The 17,120-nt window shown below is 35.9% G+C and overlaps 3 protein-coding genes across 3 annotated transcripts; 2 read left to right on the top strand and 1 right to left on the bottom strand.

Moving 5' to 3' along the window:
• The first annotated feature begins 12 nt into the window (after nucleotides 1-12).
• LOC102590787 (serine/threonine-protein kinase CDL1-like) lies at nucleotides 13-2,700 on the top strand. The gene is made up of 5 exons (XM_006352441.2): nucleotides 13-145; nucleotides 702-883; nucleotides 1,107-1,296; nucleotides 1,571-1,962; nucleotides 2,234-2,700. The coding sequence occupies exons 1-5, from the start codon at nucleotides 13-15 to the stop codon at nucleotides 2,525-2,527; spliced, it is 1,191 nt and encodes a 396-aa protein (XP_006352503.1). The 3' UTR covers nucleotides 2,528-2,700.
• A 9-nt stretch (nucleotides 2,701-2,709) lies between these two features.
• Nucleotides 2,710-10,658, bottom strand: LOC102590437 (microtubule-associated protein TORTIFOLIA1). The gene is made up of 7 exons (XM_006352440.2): nucleotides 9,706-10,658; nucleotides 6,635-6,826; nucleotides 6,040-6,142; nucleotides 5,905-5,958; nucleotides 5,364-5,809; nucleotides 4,405-5,286; nucleotides 2,710-3,318 (listed from the first exon to the last, which is right to left on the bottom strand). Exons 1-7 carry the CDS (start codon nucleotides 10,417-10,419, stop codon nucleotides 3,121-3,123), a joined length of 2,589 nt encoding a protein of 862 aa, XP_006352502.1. The 5' UTR covers nucleotides 10,420-10,658; the 3' UTR covers nucleotides 2,710-3,120.
• Nucleotides 10,659-13,654: 2,996 nt separating this feature from the next.
• On the top strand, nucleotides 13,655-16,727 carry LOC102590120 (uncharacterized). The gene is made up of 2 exons (XM_006352439.2): nucleotides 13,655-13,893; nucleotides 15,526-16,727. The coding sequence occupies exon 2, from the start codon at nucleotides 15,565-15,567 to the stop codon at nucleotides 16,063-16,065; it is 501 nt and encodes a 166-aa protein (XP_006352501.1). The 5' UTR covers nucleotides 13,655-13,893; nucleotides 15,526-15,564; the 3' UTR covers nucleotides 16,066-16,727.
• Nucleotides 16,728-17,120: the final 393 nt, after the last annotated feature.

Genomic DNA, 17,120 nt, shown 5'->3' with positions numbered 1-17,120 from the left:
GGTAAGAATAAAATGAAGATGAATTGTTTTAGATGTTGTGTTGCAAAGGAGGAAAGCTTTCATAAAAAGACTTTGAAAAAGAGCAATCAAGAACAGAAAAACAACAAATCTCAATCTTCCTTTGACAATCTTTCTTTAAAAACTGGTAATTTTATTGTTTCATCTATTTTTATTTGAAGTTAATTGTAATTGCATTGTGTTTTTCTCTAAAATGCATTTCATTTTTGTGACATCAAACATAAATTGATATTCAGACTCTTCAATAATGCAGTCGCACCTGTGTTGGATTCTTCAAAAATGCACTACTTTTGAAGAATCTGAGCAACGTAGGAGTCAGCAATGTAGGAGTCAGAAAGACTTAGATGACTCAAGGTTTATATTGGGGTAGGGAGAGTGAGGGGTAGAGGGAGTAATCCTCGGCCTAATCATCCAATAGATAGACAGTCAATCTCAAAACCGGATGATAATAAAGAGTTGTGATAGGTTAACAACCAATGTAAAAATAGTCGAACCACAATATGAAATGTTTGTGCTGGAAGTTCATCGAAAAGCTAAGGTTTATGATAGTTTGACAGCCAACAGAAATATGAAATGCTTCGTTGAAAGATCATCGAATATCCTGAGTTTTCTCTAGCTTTCACATGATAAACACCTTTGTAATTCATATTTTAGAAAATCAAGTTTGTAAACTTGATGTGCAGATAGCAGCAGAAGGAAGTACATAGCAGAAGAAATAGCAAAACTTGGAAAAGGCAACATTTCTGCTGAAATCTTCTCATACCTGGAGTTGAAGATTGCCACTCAAAACTTCAACAACGATCGTTTGCTTGGTGAAGGTGGCTTTGGAAGAGTGTACAAGGGCCACATTGAAAGCAAGAATCTAGTACTTCCCTCTCATCTCTTCTTATCTTTGCCCCTCTCTATAACAACGTCGTTTGTCTGGATACTTTTTGACACATTACATGAAAAATCGGTTCCAAAAGAAAACTTGACCATTCTAGTGAATTGTTGTTATAGAGAAGTCAGACTGTACTACTTGTTTGAGACTGAGGCGTAGTTGTTGGACTAAAAGTTTAACTTCTTCTTGTTTTATTGTTCTGTTTTAGGATGTTGCTGTGAAGCAGCTTGACAGGAATGGTTTCCAAGGAACTAGAGAGTTTCTTGTGGAGGTTCTCATATTGAGTCTTCTTCTTCATCCTAATCTTGTCAATCTGGTTGGATATTGTTCAGATGGTGACCAGAGAATTTTAGTATATGAATACATGCCAAATGGTTCACTGGAAGATCACCTACTTGGTAATGTGCTAATATGTCTTTATAAATCTTGAAAATATGTGTACATCAAGTAGTTGACATCTATGTTGCTTGGACACTTGAGATTGGATCTTCCAAAAGTAGTGCATTTTTCGAGATTACGAGTAACATAGATTTACATTGTTAAATCATTGCCTCAAAGAACATGTTTGAGCATTGAGAATAACATATGGCTAAACTTAAACTTTATACTGTCAGCGTATAGAAGTTGAAAACGTTTTGATTAATGACCGACTATAATCATCTTGTTTGACAGAAACTAGTCCGGATAGAAAACCACTTGATTGGGATACAAGGATGAAAATTGCAGAAGGAGCAGCAAAAGGACTTGAATACTTGCATGAAAAAGCTAATCCTCCGGTGATTTACCGCGATTTTAAAGCATCTAACATACTTTTAGATGAGAACTTCAATCCAAAGCTCTCTGATTTTGGACTTGCCAAGCTAGGTCCAACTGGTGATAAGAGTCATGTGTCTACAAGGGTCATGGGAACCTATGGTTATTGTGCACCAGAGTATGCTTCCACAGGACAATTGACCGCGAAATCCGATGTTTATAGCTTTGGAGTTGTATTCTTGGAGATGATCACAGGAAGAAGAGTCATTGACACCTCAAAACCAAGTGAAGAACAGGATCTTGTTCTGTGGGTAAGTTACAAGAATTCAATGTCACTAAGTAATACTTAAGCACTGAATTTCCACTTAAAAACTTAGTTGTAATGTTATGAACCATGCCAAACTTATATCCACTAAAAAAGTAGATAGTGCACAGAACTCCCGCGGCATATAATACATAGACAGACACCTTAACTTGGTTTAAGTTTACCCTGTAAACACCCAACTTTATGGATAGTTTACCTGTATTTATCTTTTAGGTGACCTGATAGATGATTAAACTCTTATAAAAACTGCTTGACAGGCACAACCATTGTTCAGAAACAAGAAAAAGTTCCACTTAATGGTGGATCCATTGTTGGAAGGGAAGTATCCAAGGAAGGGACTGTATCAAGCACTAGCAATTGCAGCAATGTGCCTGCAAAATGAAGCCAGTGTTCGGCCGTTGATCAGTGATGTAGTTACAGCTTTGGCATTTCTAGCAGGGAACAAGAAAAAGGACGAAGACGAGGAGGAAGCTGCACTAGACACTCCAAAAACACCATTGCAAAGTAATACAGATAACATTGGAACTAGTGAAGCTAGTGTTGATACATAACAAAAGTAAAGCCTTCTAAGCATAATCAACACTTTTTTTCTTGTGAAGTTTCTTCAGATTTTGTACATTGTGGTAAAATATTTAGAAGGCTAATGTATATACAATGCATATAGATGACCAAAATCATGTAGCTTTCCAAGTTTATTCAAAGATATAGTACATGACTAATGTTTCAATCTACCAATGTTAACTGGACAACTTATCTATATATGAAAAATATAAGTCTTATATAACTTTCATGGACCACTTCACTATTGAGCTGCGAGAACAACTTGCGATTAACAGTACAAATAACAGCAAAATTGTGATTTGCAAGTGAAACAGGCTGCCCAAGTACACAAATTCGAAGAATAAAGCATTGCAATTTACATTAAATCTCGAAATATCAATCAAAGTAGAAATATTTCTGAACCAAACTAGTAAACTGGAAAAAGAGATGCTTCCAAGTAAATTGAGCAAGCCCCGGAGAAAATTCATGACACTAAGCTTCGTGCAATGGGTGAATAACTGGGAAAAGAGTTGCTTTCCAAGTAAATTGAGCTTGCCCAGAAATAAATTCACAAGACACTAACTTCATGTAACGTAGAATGCAGCTACTTCTCCAGCTCTTGCAGATCAATATCCCAAGCAGATGCCAACTGCAACAACAGTTGCTCTGGTGTTGCACCTTCCCAGTCCTCAGGCAGGTCTACTGATGATGAAATTTCGTTCAAATTTAACAGCAGCTCTTTTTTCACTTCCATAGGAAGGTCCACTACCTCAGGTCCATTTTCTATGACAATTTCTAGCAACTGAAAATACAATTGGAAGAAAAAGGACACGATATAGTCAGTATAAAACTTAATTCCATATATCAAACTTCAGCTTAAGTGGTTCGCACTTCATAGATGAAACAAAGGAGTTCCACACAGATTACAAGGTGTGTGTGTGTGTGTGTGTGTGAGAGAGAGAGAGAGAGAGAGAAAGAGAGAGTTGTTTTGTTTTCGGGAAGAAACACATAATCGGGAAATTGTTTCTTCGAAAATAAAATAAAATGCAATCAAAAGGCTCTTCCAAGAGCAATTCTTCCAGCGCAAACAAAACAAATTCTTTCAATACCCTATCCAAACAAACATTTTTTTTTTCAAAAAACAAACTAAAAGCAGAACTTGGTATCTGGCACTCCAACTTTGAGAGTGCACATCTAGACACTTCAACTTGGTCTCAACTGGCAACTAAACTCTCCAACTCATCCCCATTGTGTCTCATGGACACCCAACGTTGACCACATAAATTTTGGAGGTATCTAAATCATTTTGTACGTTGGAGTGTTCAATTGACATAGTGAAGACGAGTTGAGGTGTTTAGATGTGCATATTCAAAATTGAAGTGTTTAGTTGCCATTTGAGGCCAAGTTGAAGTATCTATCTATGTGCCCTTTCTCAATGGTTCCACAAGGTAGCAGCAGGTTCCAAACAAAATGTAAATGTTAATGCATGCAATTGATTTAGTATTCCACATATATCTCCATTACTGTTAGACAAGAACAAACAGCAAGGCATATCTACCCACAGATTTAGTTCCTTCGGTCATGACACAATAAATAGTCTCTTGTAAGAATTAGAAAGGCAGTGCAGCAATATATCCAAAATGTTTTTACATAAGACCAACAAAAAGATACCAATCAATATAGGTTATTAGGCACAGTATATCATACTACATGTGTCTCAGAGGAGCTCTATGACGTCTACTCGCTTACCCTAAAAGAACAACTAAAACTACATGAAATTTTTTAGTAATCATCTGCGCAGAGTTCTACTTTCACAACTTACTCTGGGAGATACTATATTAACATAAAGTCAAAAAAGCTGCAACCAGGGCATTAAAGAAATTTGTACCTGTTGGACCCAAGATAAACAGATGTCTGTCAGGTTTGGCTCCAGAAGAAACTGGGCAACAGCATGCAAAGCCTCACTTGCCACCTCATTGGACAGTTGATCAATCACTGGACCTGATCTATCCATCAGCTTCACAAGCAAGAAATCATCTCCAGTAGATAAAACTTCAGAAAATGCTGAATCCATATCACCCACAGAAAATGCATCCATTGCATTGGTCCAGGAAGTCCAAACTGGATCACGCTCTTGCATATTACTGTCATCTGTTAGTGCTTCAGCCTCTAATTCTGGAATAGCTACTCTAGTACCTCGAGCAGTTCCATTGTCATCACCAGCCACACGGATTGCCTCCAAAGTTGCTTCATCCTTTGAAGCTTGCCAGATACTTCTAGCAGAAGGTCCCTCGCCAAACCTAACAGGTCCTGCTCCTTTGGCCCATCCCCTCCTTGTGCCAACCTGATCTATCTCGTTTTCTAGTTTAGATGGCCTAGCATCCATGGGACCACCACCAATACCTCTCCTAGATCCTGATTGCCCATACTTACCATATGAATGGAAGTCCCAAGCATCAGGATTATCAGATCTACGTGGTGGGCTCCTTCCCCTCATACCCAATGAATTACCATCAGATGGTACAAACCTCTCTCCAAATGGTATGCTCCCTTCACTACCTCTACCTAGCTTGGTACTAGAGTAATCATGGAAGCTATTATACTTCCCAAGGGGCCTATTAAGAGATTCATCAAATCTTGCCGTAAAAGCACCACCTCTTCGACCTGCTGAAAGAGATAAATCACGTGCCATGTCTTCAACGACTCTTTCGAGACCACGTACTCTGTTCTCGAGAGCCACCATGCTACCATGAGATCCACCCATGAAATCCTACAATTTGGGAGAATTGTTAGTAGAAAAATAGCTAGTGAAACCATTTTTTGATAAAACTAACTTATCAAGCAAACCTGCAACATATTCGTCAGATGAGCCTGCTGTCTCTCCAGAAGTAACAATTGTCTTTGAATAGCAAGCCAGTTTCCTTTGTTAGCCATAAACCCCTCAGGCGGACCAGCATTTTTTGCAAAACCAGTACGGTAACTGGATTGTTCCCTCTGATTCAAATCTCCCTCATCAACAGTATCATGTGCTCTGCCACTTACCCCAGAAGTTTGACTCTCCGTGTTACTATACCTAGCATCAATCTGGCTTTTCCTCATTATTCTCTGTCCTGTTTCTGCTTTCTCTGACACAGACTCTACTTCAGTTGGTGTATTAGATGCATTAAGACATTGACGAGGGACAACCACTTCCACAGGCAAATCATTTGAACTCCTTTCTTCAAGTTTCTGAAAGAATTCTGGGTTCAATTTTCTGTCTGACAAAGCAGGACCTCTCTTCTTTAATATGCCCACTGTTTTATCAGAAAAGTTGTTATCCTTAGTTTTGGAAAGAAACCATTTGAAAAAGTTTAAGAAGAATCATATACCAAAGTCTCATTCCACTCACCAGCATTTCGGAGGTCCTTTTCTGACGATCCGGCAGATTCAGAAGATTCGCCATCTGAGAGGATATTCCCATTAAAGCAGGAAAGAAATCCTTAGATCTAAAGTAGCATATAAAATTTCATGCTTTCCCGCTTACCAATACATGAAGTTTTCTGATCATCTGTGGCTCCATCTTCTTTCCCTGCAATTTTCTTCCAGTGCTGCAAAGCTTCCAACATACTATCTCTCACAGGTTTTATCTGGGAAACCCAAATACATTTTAGATTTGCACAAGCGAAAACTACCTCTAATCACAAACAAATAAGTGCATAACATATATCTGCTGAGTTGAATGTAGCCACAAAACTAGCATTTAGCATATTGTTGCAAACTTCAAGTTCAAGGATATGGATAAATCATATCTCATCCATGTTTTCATTTTCGTTCGTCAGAATTCAGTTTATATTTTTAAGATTCAAAGATGGTCTATGATAATCATATCAACAGAGGTGTTATTATTGCACTACATGGCATAAATAAGGTACAATCATTAGCACCTTCTACTTTGGCCTTCAGCACCAAACTTATACCAGATCTAAATCATTCCAACTCTCTTAATGGCAACATTGGCTAGACATGATCTCATTATTGTTGACCAAACTTTTACCAAACTAGGGTTATAGTTAGTTAGTTACCCCTCAAACTAAGAAATTACCTTAACACTACATCACAAAATTACTAGAGGAAGGTACCTTGTCAAACCGAGAAGCTTCAAGCACAGTTAAAGTGGAAGTAGCTCCCCCTGCTACCAAGTTGCTTGAATTCAATGCCAAGGCGCTTAATGTATCAGCTGCAGCCTTACGAGTTGCCCAATCTGTATTGCTGAGGCATTCATGAATCGTCTGCAGTAAAGGTTCCAAATTTTGCGGTGCTATAGCCCCTACCTGCAATAATATGTTATCTGAAGCCTTAAAATATTGCACAACCACTTTAAAGATGACACGTAAGTTCACATTATATGTGATGCCAAATATTATGATACAAGAAGAAAGAAAATTCAAAGATGTGCAGTATCTCAGAGTGTAGTTCATATACTTGTATGGTTTTGCCAATATTGCAGAGGTCAGTAAATCTAATATAACAAGATGAGTCCTCAGTCAATACTATCATAAGCAAGCAAAAATCATAACTGAAGAATAATTTACAAGTAGCCAAACATGTATGAATTATGAAAAATTAAAGAACTAGAGATATGTCAGGTAAAACTAGACCTCATGCTTATAAGGAAAAGGTATAACCATCCCACACTCTTAACGAAATGCCTTTTTTCCCGTTAATAAGTATGCTTAACCATGCTCAAACTATGGTATAATTTTACAATATGATTTGATTTATACCTTGTTCGTACCTCAAAAACTTTTTAAACTTACTGTCTCTACTTCTCTTAGATAGGCAGAAGAGGCTCCCGCAGTTCACAGATATTGAGAGTTGACACCTTAACATTATCTTCACTTTATAAGGTAACTAAACAGCATCGCTCTTCACTTTGGAGACTCAAATATTCTAGAATGACCCTAGAGGTCATGTGCAAGAACTTTGGAATAGCCTAGAGTTCACAAGTAGAGAAGTCCTTCTTGTGGTGGAATAAATAAAGCAGACTTTTGAACATAACTTGATCTGATTGATCCATGCATCAGCGGAACATTTCTTCTTCTTTTTTTGATTGATGTGTTTGAATTTATTACTTAAGAGTTTCACAAATATGGGCCCTCTCTTTATTTTTTTTATTTTTTTGATAAGGTAAAGTTGTATGCTGGCAACCATCGAAAAATTGCAAGGCAAGTAATCATTACAGAGAGCCTAGGAAATCAACTAGCTGTTCTACTTCATCTATACCCTCTTCTTTACACCAAAAATATAGAGTATTAATGCAGTTTTCTTTTACTTTCTGCATTGGGTTAGTAATAATCTCAAAACATCTGTTATTTCTTTCCCTCCAAACTGACCATCATATGCAAGAAGGGACAAGGCTCCACCATTTTTTCTGTTTTTTACCCCCACCTCGCCTGATCCTCTCTTAACTTTCACACCATCATATTAATTTAGGGGTATATATTTAGGGAACTACTGGACATTCTTCCTCTCAAATCCTTCTTTCCATTTCAAGAAATCCTATCCTAGAAAGTACAGCCCTTTCCAGAAGTACCACTTAACTAACTACGAAAACAAATGTTTCTCCCTCTGTTTTTGCCTTTTTAGACCTAATTTAGCCCTCTAGTTACTTTAGATCCATCTGTACTCGCACTTACGCGTGATCATCACCTACGTGTTCAAATTATGATTTGTACTTCAAAATTGAATGCACTCTTAAAGATACATGCAGCTTGGGAAAAACGACCAAATCCACTAATAATCATTTTTGTGAAACAGGGTCAGAGAGGTATAAATGCTTTGAGAACCAAGAAAGATGCAGAAATGCTATCTTAATTAAGCAGAATTCATACTGTATGTAACCTGTTATATGCATATAACAGGTTACTATGTATAACAACTGACTAGTGGCTGCTCCCTCAAAAAAAAGATGCATTTGACATCAAATGATGATTACAGAAAACAGTTCCAGAAAGACCAGAAGCATGGAATATTCAAGCAGAGACACATTTGGCATTGCAATCATCATTTCCTCATGGAGCACTACAGGCACACTACATAGCAAATGCATATAACCTTCAAGTCCTTCACAAGACTCCACTTTGACTTTCATTATTTCCTCCCAAAAAGCCTATACTAATCCCTCAATATTGTACAGAAGGTAAGGATTAGGTAATAGTATTTGATTCTCATTTTGTAGCTAAACATACTAAGCAAAATTAGAGTGTTCTACTCACTTTTGAGTGTTGAAATAAACATACAACAAATAGGTACTTCCTCCATCCAAATTTATGCGGCACCATTTGACAAGCATGGAAAGAGAGAAACTGCAGATGCTTTGATGGAATATCAACTCCCATAAGCACCATTAAGACTAGGTGTTTAGTTAGTCTTTATAATTGACACCTTCTCTCCCCTGTAAAGAGTATGGATGATTTTTTGGATTTTGTTAGCTCCCTAACTCTAGCACAGTAGGGTTTAAGGGGGTTTATCTTTTTGGCTGCTTTACAGGTTTTTACACAGTTAGCTTCATGTTAGTATCATGTTTGAAGAAACTTTATTTTTAACTGTAACCATTGCATCTCCTTGATGCCTTTCTAATACAATTTAATTACTTCACCCAAAAAATAAAACATTTGAAACTTGTGGTCTAAAACAAGTCTTAGACATTAATGTGGCATCTCATTAAGGATAAAATGCAAATTTAAAAGTTATATTGGTCCTAAGCTTAGAAAGGTGACGCTCTTTTGGGGCATACTATAAATGAAAGTGTGCCCGTAAATTGGGACAGAGGGAGTACATCTTAAGGCAAGCGAGTTTTAGACTGTGTGATCCCCTTAGCCTAAATGTGTTAAATTGTTGGAGAAAAAGGACACTTCTATTTGTTTGTTTCAAGTAGGCAATACACGGCCTCACGTGCCGGCTGATGCTTCTGGACCAAACATGCGAAAAAAATTATTGATGGGCAGCATTGAGATTGAGGATATTGAATTACGCGAACTGTCTCATATAAAGTTTAAGCTATTAGATATGGGACATTTCTATTTACCTATTACCTATTACAAAAGTTCACCTGGCCTCAACTTAATATCAAGAGTATAACACTACATTTCAGAAATGAATTAAACATGTAGACTACTGTTAAGGTAAACATATAGCTGCATTAACGAACCTGTGATAAGCTTGAAACAACAGGCAATAAAGAAGCCTTTGCCACGAAATGTGGATTGTTAAGGTACTTGCAGATCCTTGGACATAGCTTTTGAAAAGACAATACAGGCGGGTCCGAAGCACATTCCACCACTTTAGCCATACACAAAGCAGCGCCACTCTGAACCGTTTTGCTATTCTCATTCATTGCCTCAAACAATGGCTTCACAAACAAAGCAACTACAGACCCAATCCCCCCACTTTCAGCTTCTCCCTTCAAGTACAACGAAGACAACGAGCCAATCGCATCACGACACGCGTCCCTAACACCCGAATCCGAATCCTTCAGCCTTTTAACAATGTTGCCGATAATTTTCGTCAAATGGGTCGCCGCAGAATCGCCGTGCGAAGCACATACGGTGGGGAGAAGCCGAAGGGTTTCTTTCTTAACGGCAGGTTTTGGGTCGTTGCTGGCATCGTAAAGGCAGTTAAGGAGCATTGAAACGCCGTCGTTTGAGAGAGTTTGGATGATTTTCTCGAGGTCTTCAACAGCGATCTGATGGGTATCTCTGTCTGAGAGCTTAGAGATAGATGTAAGGATTCTTTGCTTCAGCTCAATCATGGCGAAATGGGTTGAAAGTGATGAAGATGATGATGATGACCTTGAAGGGGGTGCTGATGATGATTGTGGTGTGGGTTTTGAGGGCTTTGAAGATTTGGATACTAGAGAAGCCATTTTTTCTGAATCTTGCAATGAAATTATGGGATTTTTTACAATGTGTGTTGATTTTAGAGGTCACTGAGGAAGCATAGTGGAAGAAGAAGAAGACGAGAAGATTTTGGGTTAGTGCAAATGGAAGCAACAAATTACAGAGCAGATGGAAAAAAATTTGAAAGAAAAAGGAGATCTGCTCTGATTGAACTCTGGTGGGAGTGGGGGCGGGGGGGTGTGGGGGTGGAACCAATATTTTTTCGGCTCATTTAAATTAACCGTCAAACCTCTCTGTAATAACATAGTCTGTTTTGGTGAGAGGAAAAAGATCCTATTTAGGACGTGCGATAATGAATTTGAAATTCGATGTGAACATTAGTTGAGGAGAACAACGATCGAACTCTATATAATGCCATATTTGTTTTGATATTTTTTGACTGCTATATATTGTTATTATTACTATAATGTTGACTTATTCTTCGGTTTTAGTATTATCTTATGTGTTGTTCATTTTATTAACGTATTATTTTGTCATTGCTATTGTTCTCTTTTTTATTGTTGTCGGCATGACTTTTTCGTTACTGTATTTGCTTTACATAGATATTTTTATATATATTTTTTTTACTTAAATCGAGGATTTATCATAAATAACTTTCGAGTATAACACCAAGAATTACACTAGCGGTAGAATGACACTAATATGTTGTTGTTGTTATTGTATAACGGAATGTTATTAAGTAAAACATATAATATAACATAAGATGAAAGATATTCAAACACACAATAAAGAGACGTTATTACAATGAAATGTTGTTATAGGAGAAGGTTGTTAATGTTATATAGAGGCTAATTGTAGTAAAAATATAAATGAACCAATTCTTAACCGCTTTGACATCCACTAGATTAACTAACGATATATTAAGACAAGTGGCAATTGATCATGATAATCTTAAACCTTTTTTCGATGAAAAATGGGTTTGGAAGATAAAACAAACACTTACCTAAACAAGGTCTATGAATGACCCAAAAGAGGTTCATAGTTTAGATGGATGACCTCCACAACTTTTTGAAAAGGTGTCCGCTTAAGATCAGCCTAAGTAACAGAGCTTACGTCAGAACTCGTGATCGTAAAATTATATGTTTTTCCCTTCAAATATGTTGACTTTTAATATTTGCCTTAAAGCAATCAAATTTATGTTTAGTGAGACATAAGTTCTCTAGACAATGAAGTCATGTTGGAGTATTCAACAACAATAACTTATTCAGTATAATCATACAAAATGAGATTTATAAAATATAAAATAAAAAGTTATGTATTTATTACGAGATACAAAAATTAAAGACCAACCAAAAGTATAAATGACCCGGTTCAAGTATTTGCGCTCTATGGCCTAATTATATTTTATAAGTTATACATAGTTATAATAAAGGAAAAAAAGTATTCGATACTAAAAGCTTATAAAATAACAAATAAAGTTATTAAAACTTAGTAAAAATTGAGCGGATTGAGTTATGACCCATTTTGATCCAACCCATTTTGGCCCAAACAAATTCGAATTAGTTTAGATCTTGACGCATTTATTGTCTTGACCCATTTTGACATATCCAAATTTAACCCAATCCGGACCATTGTCACCCCTAAGGCCTAAGTAACGACCTAGGCCACAGCCCATCTCAAAGCCCAAAATAAAGCACTTTGAGGCTCCTGTTTATTGCGACCCAAAGTGCAAAAATAGCTTTAAAAAATAGCCAGCAGCCTAAATTTATAGTAATAAAATAAATTAAACTAAACCGCCTCATAATTAATTTCAAACATGCAGGACTGAAATTGGAATCGTTAGAAACTTAAAAACAATTAATTAAACTGAACACAATATAAATGGAAATGCTCGAAATATCAACTTCAATTTCTATTTTTGTCGGAGCTACTATGGACAATTTGCACAAATGTCCCTATTTTGTGATGATGTTTAATTTTTATCTTTTAAATTTGTGATTTTTAATTTTTATCCTTCGATATTTTAAATAGACCAAAGATACCTCTGTCACCGAAATAACAAACAGATTTTCACAGGACATAAATTTATATTTCGTATCATTTTTTTTTTCAAAGAAAATAATCAAAAGACCTCGAGGGGCCATATCATAAAAGAAGGCCACCAAAGCGGCAAGTCCAACACATGAAAAGGCCCAAACCAAACCGGGTCAGCCCAAAATAACTACCACCAAAATCGTGAGTGTATTTAAATCCCGTTACTCAAGTAAATGAACGTTTTTAAGGATGTCAATAGTGTGAAATGTAATTACTAATTCGTGCCGAATTGGGGTGTTTTCAATAACTTGTTAGAGATACAAGTTATGCCTATGCAACTTAATTTTTACAAATTTTATGTCGATAGAAGTAAAAAAATTGATTAGAACCTATAAATCATGTCTTTTATGATACAACTTAATTTCTTCACAAAGTATATATTAATAGAGACAATACTTCAATTTCAGAACTCATGACTTATATCGTAAAAAAATAATTTAATTCCTAATAAATTTATGTATAACAAAATTAAGTCTTAATATCACTACACAACATATACCGTATAATTTAATTTCTACAAAATCCATATTAAGGTAGGCAAAAAATCTCTAAACTTATTCCAATTGCCAAATAAAAATACAAAAAAGATTAAAAAAAAGTCATGTTCAAGAACTAGGACATGAGTAAAATAATAAGAAAGAAAAAATCAAAGGGTAGCTTAACCACCTGTCAGATGTGACATGTCACCCTCTAAACTCTTCTTCTAATTTTAATTTAATATAAAGTATTTAAAAAGTAAATTTTAAATTAAAAATATATAGAATGTATCAAAATAATTTTTTATCATAGTAAACTAAATAAAAAGGAAAAAAAAACTTAAATATGTCATTGAACTTTAAGAAAAGGGCTTAGATTTATCTATGTCATTCTTTAAAAATTTGGCTCATTTAAGTCATTTTCGTTTGAGTGAAGATTTATGACACATATGAGCCAAACTTTAACCAATAGAATAGATAACTTTTTTTTAAAATTTAATGACATATTTGAGCAATTTTTTAATAAAAATAAGATAAACAAATTAAAACGCGGTACAATGTTCAAACGTGATGTTTAGGCCCCATCAGAACATAGAGATTGACGCATCATGTAAGATACCTTGAAATTGACACAAAAATTTGAAAATTTGAAGTCAATTAAGAACTTCCATAAAAACTTTATATTATAATCCTTTTTTTTTTTTGCTGATGATGGCATGGTCGGTTTTGCATCTTTCTTCAACTCTCTCTTCTTGTGGGATTTGTTTTTACAATCTTTCTATATGAACCATTTCTCACAACTCTTCTCGTAGTTCAATGCGGAGTTAGGATTTTGAGTTTATGTATTTTGGATTCTAAAAAATGCAGCTTATTGGGTTTATACAAGATTTAAGCTAAAGTTATTGGATTCTGTTGAACCTGTAGGAGAAGGTATAGCTCTGCCCCTAACTCAGTTTTAGATCTGTCTATAAAGTTGACTTTGAAAAGTTTCAATTTTTATGTGTTTTTTTTTAAATTTTAAATAATATTTGGGTCATAATCTTATTAAGAACTTTGTTATCACTAATCTTTTTTATAGTTTCTTGTTGGGGTTCATGGGTTTTAGTGCATTGTGGTTACTAAGTATAGATACGGAGTTAAGATTTTGAGTTTATGTGTTCTGGATTCTAAAAAATGCGGTTTATTGGGTTATTGATATATGATTTATGCATATTAAGTGAATTTTTTAAAGTCAAATACGAGGTTTGAGCTAAAGCTACTAGATTTTGTTGAACCTATATGTAGAGCTGTCTAACTCAGTTTAGATCTGTCTATTCATTTGACTATGAAAAGTTTCAATTTTTATGTTTTTTTTTTCTTCCTATTTGGGGTATGGGACATTACTATGCTCATAATCTTATTAAGAACTTTGTTATCACTAATGTTATTCATAGTTTCTTGTTGGTTACTGAGTTATTCATTGAGATTTAAGTTTAGTGCATTGTGGTCACTAAGTTTAGATCTTGATTTTTTAAAGTTTCATTTTTTCTTTGTTTTTTTCCAACTTTGGGATCCTCTTATAATCTTGAATTTGATTTGGTATATGCGTCTTGGCGTTATCTATAGTTGACAACCTACGGTCAAAGATTGTGGTCTAGTGGTAAGTATTACTACATCCTTAACTAGAGGTCTAGGTATCGAGTCGCTTTTGTAGGGATCGGTTTACTCTCAAAGTGAGACTTTTCGATGTGAATCCAGATTAGTCGGACCCCAAAAGCAAGTACCAAATACCGGTGGCAAACAAATGAAAGAAAGTTGATAGCCTTTTATACCTATTCAATTTGTTATCCAATTGATCTACTACAATTTGCTCTAGTTAATATTTGCTAGAAATGTTTGAGAACACATGAGTATTTTTACTAAACTTCACACTTGTTGTCACAAAGTTGAGTTTCTTCCGGTTCGACTTACTGTGTACTATAGTCATCTACTTTCTCGTTCTGATTCTGCATTTAATTTGGTAATCGTGTTGGATATTTTTCCTTTGGGCAGCATATCATATATATGAACTATAAATATAAGTAAAGATAACTCGATTTGCCTAGTAAAGGATCCATTTTGCCTCTCCCTTTCTGTTGTCATTTTGAGATGAATTCGCTGACGTTTTAGTAGAACTTGCAGGGTAGTGAAACTTATGTTTCGGTATTTATGTTTCCAGATCACTATTATGTCGAAGTTGTATCTTGTATCTGCCCTCCAATGATTATCTGTTTATAGTTATTACATTACATATGTTGCTTCGATTCTGCAAAAATACCACCAGGTGCGCGTTGGATTCTCCAAAACTAGTGCATTTTTGAAGGATCCGACATGGGTGCTGCAACATTTTTGGAGAGTTCAAGCAACATAGATTATTACTGCTCGCATTTTCATTGCAGATAATACAGCTCTCAGAGTGTGTTTTTGATCTAGATAACGAAGTTTATGCCAACCGTGATTTCATTGTAATCTTGGTTTTGTAGCTCATTCCGTCATACAAACGTATATGTATTTGTTCATGCTCTGATTGCTACGTCCTTGCAGGGTCTAACTAAGGATCAATCCGAGAAAATTTGAAAAATCATGGCTCAAACGTTAGAAGCCACGAAAGTCGGTGGAGGTTCGATTAAAGTGGGAACTACAGGTAAAGTCAGTGCATTGATGTCAAGAGAATTACATTCCAAGAAACCGTCTTCTCAGGCACCAGCATCATCTAGGAATAAATCTCCTACTGTTTGTGGTTTCATTGCTGGTAGCGCGACTAGTCCAAAGAGAATGAAGCCGAGAACACCAAGTGATGAAGCAAGCAGCAGCGGAACAACATCTAAGCATAATAATAAAAGCCCCGAATCGTTAAGGAAGACGAAGCACAACAGCAGAAAAACACATCAAATTCCAATACTAGAATCAGAAAACATTTCAGTTGATGGAACTCCTATTAGCAAGAAACCTGACAGAAAGGGACCTTACATGGTGGAAATCGTCGACGTAAAATGCAGAAGTATGGACAGAACTTGGGCTACCCCTATAAAAAATAGCCTAAAGAAGCTCCGTTTCACAAAGCTATCTGACAGCTCGGTCTAACTGCTATGTTGCTCGGACTCTCCAAAAATGCAGTCAGATTTTCCAAAAATACATTACTTTTGAAGAATCCGACACCCACCCAATGACATTTTTGAAGAGTCGGAGCAACATAGGATCTAAGTACATGACAAGCTTCAAACATCAGCCTTTAGATTCCTGTATGTGAATCTTGCAATAGCAGCTGGTGGATTACATTCTGCAACTTTTACCATTGAACACATACTAGGCATTATCAGCTTACTGGTCCTTCTTTTCTTTTTGGGATTCGCAATCAACGATCCAAGCCTTGGTCTGCTAGTAGAAGCCACATCCGAAACATGACGTGACTTGTGAGTTATGTTACTCAGGCTCTTCAAAAATGTCGACTGGTGCTGCGTGTCTGATTCTCCAAAAGCAGTAGGCAACATTTTTGGAGAGTTCGAGCAACATACCTTGTGAGTATGGTTGTGCTGGTTTAGTTGTAGCTTATTGAAGTACTCCATTTCTCGTAACACGAGGGATCCAACGGTTCCTCTGCTGCCTATCTCAACAAGAGTATTATTTGCAGCAATCTTCTCAGCAACTGTAAAGCCTAAGGCATTAGCTTTATACTCAAATCTTTGCATTATATGAGGGAAAATTATGGTACGAAGTTGAAAAAAAGTGTTTGTTTGATATGAGAATTGGGTATTTTTTGGTTATAAAGTGAAAACTATAGGCTTGAATGAAGATAGGGAGGCCCTATGATCATTTCATTCATGTGCTTGTAGTTAAAAAAAACTTTAAATTTGCTCAACTTCTAACTACTTGTGCATTCATTATATTTTGGTTTTCAATCTTGAATAGGATGGTGATGAGTTTGTCCTTTAACCTTTGGCATAATACATAAACGCGCCATTTAACTTGGCCTTAGCTAATATTTACGCCTTCCAACTTTGGTTGAGTACATGTAAATACTTTAATTTGTGTAAAATTGAACAAATAGACATATGTGTCCTACGTGGTGTCTTACATGACAATTTATGTCATATGTGGAGTCCTACGTGTATTATGTCATGTCGAACGTATGTGTCTAA

Source organism: Solanum tuberosum, unplaced genomic scaffold, assembly GCF_000226075.1.
Source record: "Solanum tuberosum cultivar DM 1-3 516 R44 unplaced genomic scaffold, SolTub_3.0 scf00149, whole genome shotgun sequence".
NCBI classification, from domain to species: Eukaryota; Viridiplantae; Streptophyta; class Magnoliopsida; order Solanales; family Solanaceae; genus Solanum; species Solanum tuberosum.
The sequence above is the reverse complement of the archived record's forward strand: the minus strand, read 5'-3'. Positions and strand labels throughout refer to the sequence as shown.